The sequence below is a fragment of the Patella vulgata genome, chromosome 6 (genome assembly GCF_932274485.2).
Source record: "Patella vulgata chromosome 6, xgPatVulg1.2, whole genome shotgun sequence".
In the NCBI taxonomy this organism is placed as follows: domain Eukaryota; kingdom Metazoa; phylum Mollusca; class Gastropoda; family Patellidae; genus Patella; species Patella vulgata.
Window position 1 is genome coordinate 2197020 of NC_065884.2, and position 5364 is coordinate 2202383.

The window sequence follows — 5364 nt, forward strand, 5'->3', positions numbered from 1 at the left end:
AAGAAAAACCTTATATCTTGATTTCTCATGGGAAAAAAACCTACCCTGGAAGAATAATCCGTTACCCGTTTAAAGAAAATCTTTCAGCAGAATAACCCAAAATTCCCCTGTATATCCAAAGCCGTCCCCGACGTTCCGACCGCAAGTTATTCCGGGCATAGAATATACCCCAAAGATCAAAACGATTTACCGTTATAGGATTATAATATTGCTTAAAATGGGGCATCGGGACTTAAAGCTAAATTCACTATTACTTACAGATGGGAGCAATGTTGCCAGTCTAAAACCATCATCAACAAGCTCTGTTGGTAGTCTACAACCAATGTCAGCAGCTCTAGATATCAACCTAAATAAATGTTTTCAAACACAGAAAGAAGATTATCAACCCTGGTTCCTTGTTGATTTGATAGAAACATTTCTAATTCGTTTGATATTGGTGTACAACGAAGATTTGTTTCGTAAGTAGAAATATTTACAGATAAGAACATTTTGAACAGGTTACGGGTGGACTGAGAATGAGCCTGGGTCATGGGTAAGCTCGGGGTCATGGTTAGACGGAGAAGGAACCTGCGAGTATGGTAAGCTCGAGGTAATGGCTGGACTGAGAAGGAACCTGCGAGTATGGTAAGCTCGGGGTCACGGGTGGACTGAGACTGAGGCTGCGAGTATGGTAAGCACGGGGTCGTGGGTGGACTTTGAAGGAACCTGTGGGTATAGTAAGCACGGGTTCTCGGCTGGTCTGAGAATGAGGCTGCGAGTATGGTAAGCTCGGGGACGTGGGTGGACTGAGAAGGAACCTGCGGGTATAGTAAGCTCGGGGTCGTGGGTGGTCTGAGAATGAGGCTGCGAGTATGGTAAGCTCGGGGACGTGGGTGGACTGAGAAGGAATCTGCGGGTATAGTAAGCTCGGGGTCGTGGGTGGACTGAGAATAAGGCTGCGAGTATGGTAAGCTCGGGGTCGTGGGTGGACTGAGAATGAGGCTGCGAGTATGGTAAGCTCGGGGTCGTGGGTGGACTGAGAAGGAACCTGCGGGTATAGTAAGCTCGGGGTCGTGGGTAGACTGAGAATGAGGCTGCGAGTATGGTAAGCTCGGGGTCGTGGGTGGACTGACAAGGAACATGCAAGTATACTAATCTCGGGGTCTCGGCTCGTTCTTGAGGTGTATTTCATATTGCAGGTAAACAGGCAGGACTGCATGGCTGAATGGTTTAATACCAGCTTGTACATGACAAGACATGGGATCGCATCTTAAACCTCGTGGGTTTTCTCTGGTTTCTACCAACACCTACATTCCCCTATTCGTAATCGAATTATTGAAATAAAATTGAACCATATTTCAGTCCCGAAATGACCGTATTTGTGTCGAATGGATGTTAAACTCTCTCTATCTCTCTATCTCATAAATATCCGAAGGTTTAAAGGCTGATTAGGTGGTGCGTGTTATCCCGGTGAAGGTCTATAATGTCCGTATTTTCCGGCTGATATGAAATCAAATGAAATGCGGTTTTTCATCCTATTGTTCTGCTGCGACTGAGCTAATGACGACAAGCAAACGCAATGTGCTTTGAGGGACATTTTGCACGGATAGCAGCACTACAGCCATGTTCTTGAAACAACGACTGCGAGTTTCACAACATCTGGCCGTTGCGTGTTTACTTCACAATTCCCGAACTTATATCTACAGACATCTGAGCGGTAGCGTCCAATCAGAGGTTGTGACATCGCGACCTCCACGGAAACCTTGACATTGAACGAACCTTGAACTTTGCAACTCGATTATCACAGGTAGATATTTTAGCTTGAAAGCGCGAGACTTGTTTTTGCGACGATCGAGGAATCTGATAAGCTCACAGAAAGAGAGAGAGAGAGAGAAATGGGGTTTAACGTCCACTCGACACAAACTAGGTCCTTTCGGAACCAACATATGGTTTAATTTTATTTTAATAATTTGCTTGCCCTACTCCTTGTCAAGTACAACCGGGGATTGATAGGCTCACAAGTTGGGCTTGTACCTAATCGAAGATGTACGTAGTTAAAGCGAGATCAAGCATTCTATTGAAGATGCACTACAGCCTACTCGTAAATGAAATTCCAGTTTTTAAGGGTTCTTTTACGTGCACGCCAGTGTGCACACAGCTACATTTTTTCGTGCAGCACAATGCGTTCGGCTATTAAACAATATTTTTTTTTCTTTTTAGCTGAACGCCTCCATGACGTTAATTACGAAGTCTACGACTCTGATCCAACGGTAAACAACTCTTCAGAAGGTAATTGTTGTGCTTCAGTGTTTGATTACAATACAGGTAAAAACATCATCAGGTGTAATGATGGCATCTATGGTAGATTTGTGAAGATTTCTATCGAAAAGTCAAATTTCTTAACTCTTTGTGGAGTGGAAATATACGGTATATCTGGTAAGTGTTCTAGTCTCTTTCTGCTGGGATTTTGTACCTTTAACTTATATGGCGGGGTTTATAACGTGTGGTTAATTTCTCGAAATCTAAGCTGAATTGTTCAATCCTTATTGTAGTTATTGTATTGAGATCCCTGTATCGTTGATATCGGAAACAGGCACTTGTAAAAGGAGCTAAATCTATATTCTTGGGCACCTAGAAATTGAGACAAATAGGTCGCGATGGATATGATAGTATACTTTAATTACCAATCTGAAACATTATTCTGGTCAATGAAGCAAGTGATAAATATGTGGTTTGTTCTCAATGTCCATACTTCAACTTTATTTTAGAGAATGAAGCGAGTAACATCTTTAATCAACATTATGAATGTGAGAAATTGCCAGGTAAGATCAGGTGATATTTTAAAAACATTTCACTTTTATTGTGGCCATCCCTGTTCTCCGGTTGTCCCTGCTGGATTCGTCAACAATTCTTTACTGACAAGGGACATCGTATAGTCGTTCGGATGGAACGAAACATCGATTGCAAGTAGGCCGTAGTCTCGCTTTCCGGACGTTAAACTCCATTTCATTTCATTTCATTTACTGGTTTTGGTTTTTGACATTGTCTGGCTAGCACTTAGAAGGAACCCTGTAGAAAATTCAAAAGGCGCAACATTTTATTCTGGAGTTACTATTCTTCTCGCCGAAAAGTTTTGGACGATTCTATGGAACCGCAGTGGCTCAGTGAGTAAGACATTGGTTCGCTGACCTGGAGATCCTGTGTTTGATCCTGTTGTTGGCCGAGAAAGCACATTTGGATTTTCTGGAGTGGTTCTCCCTTGTCAGTGGTGCAGGGCAGAGGATCTGGCAAGGACAGCGTATAGTGGAAGATCCGTCCGTTATTCCGTATACACATTGGCGTGCACGCAAAAGAACCGTTGGCTGTTGGAATCCGATATAAGAGTAGGCCATAGCGCCACTGCCTAATTATTGAAATAATATTGACAGTCTCTCGTTCTTTCTCTCCCCTCCCCCCTCTCTCTCTCCCTCTTTTCAAAAGTCGTATTTCCCCTGCCCTTCACTGACTTTATTATTTATCAAGATTCTAGCTATATCTGATGCTATTTCATCTTCAACAGACTACCGTCATTATTTGGCAAATTATTTTGTTGCAGGGGGTGAAAACATTGCTTTCGGAAAACCAACATCTCAGAGCTCAACACTTGATCCAGTCAGAGAACAATCTAGTGCGGCTGTTGACGGAAAGAAAGATGGAGACCATGTTGGGTCATTAAGTTGTCAACACTCTAATCTCGGTGACGTCAATCCATGGTGGCAAGTTGATCTAGAATGGATGTATGACATCACAAGTATAACTATATCCAACAGACATGATGATAAACCCAGTAAGTCACCATAGTAGCATTCAAATCTCTCCCATTTGCAGTTGGATAAAATAAACTATGCTTATTTGTCATAGTGGGATCAGTTGTAACCGAATTGTTAACCCCATTCGGCATTTGGGATAGGTTAAATTACAATATGCTTTTCAACTGTATTAAAATGTTGACCTGTCGTGGCTGTCGAGACGACGCAAGGCGAGCGGGAGAGATCGAGAAAGAGAGGGGGGGGGGAACTTCCACTCGACGCAAACTAGGTCATTCCGTCCTAACCTATGCTTCAGTATTATTTCAATAAAGTCTTTTGCTGTGGAAGGAAATCGGAGGATCCAGGGGAAACCCACGAGGTTAGACAGGCAACTCTACTCCGTGTCACGTACAAGCTAGGACTTAATGACCGACCGTGCGATCTAACGTGCACGTGTTAAACCATTCGGTCACCTAATCGCTCGATTGAAGAGATGAAAATGTTCAAAGAGTTTATCTACTTCATACTTCCAGAATAGATCTCTGCCCTAATTGGCCACCATATCCAAAAATTAGTATTATGTTTTGTAATGCGGTTCTACTCCGTTTCCCATCTGTCATACAAAGACTAAATAAACTTTTTCAACATAATTATGCAAAAGCTAAATCTGCCAATTGCAGGGCTTTCTTTAGGTCTGAAATGTTATCTAATAGTAAGTGCAGGAGGACTGCACCACATAATATGCAGAAATCACAAACAAACGAACAATTCAAATTAAGTGAATGGTTCCGGGGGCTAGCCGTAAGCGTCCACTGCACTGTACAGTCCCGGGCCTGTAGTGATACTCAAATTTGAAAATAATCAGGAATACAACCCAGAGAAACCATCATGTAAAGCCAGCATGAGTCATGATCTGCTATATGTTACAAAAAATATTAATGTAAGCATACTGAAGTAAAAATTAACTATACATTAACCACATCGGTTAAATGCATAAAAAAACAGGTAGTCTAAAACTAAATGGTCTAACATAACATGAGAAACTGTTTAGTATTGAACAGAATAGAGGCATAATGAATACAGATAGTGTACATATTCAAACAATACTGAAAACAAAGACGCAAATAAGAAAATGTAGACAGTCTCGAAAGACGACCGTCTGCTGACTGATTAGACATTGATTAACTTATACAGACCATAATTAACCCTCGATGGCATCACTAGTCTGCGATATTGACCGGATTAGAACCCGGTCTGCTGCTTCTGATTAAGTCAAAATATGGATAATCGTTTGCGGTTGAAAGAAAGGTCGCTCCTCGTAAAAGATAAAACGAACCCCTTCATTCTGGCGTCGATTTTTGTATTTATTTCTGTTGTTGGTGAACGGTTGTCTGATGTAACTGTAATGGTATATGATACAGATCCAACTGTCGGTAATCCAACTTCTAAACTGTGTATATTTCTACCAGGAGTGTTTGGATGTACCGTGCGAACATTTGAATGCGATGAGAAAACAGTGGGCAGGTTTATCAGGATATCCAAACCAACAGAAGCTCTCACTCTATGTGAAGTGGAGGTGACGGGTATAAAACAGTAA

General features: G+C 41.9%; 1 protein-coding gene across 1 annotated transcript; it reads left to right on the top strand.

Annotated features, from left to right (window-relative positions):
* Positions 1–3717: 3717 nt before the first annotated feature.
* On the top strand, positions 3718–5364 carry LOC126824180 (uncharacterized; the record flags this gene model as incomplete). The annotated part of the gene is made up of 2 exons (XM_050553365.1): positions 3718–3805; positions 5240–5364. Coding segments are annotated over 2 exons (213 nt in total), but the record flags the coding sequence as incomplete, so codon positions are not given.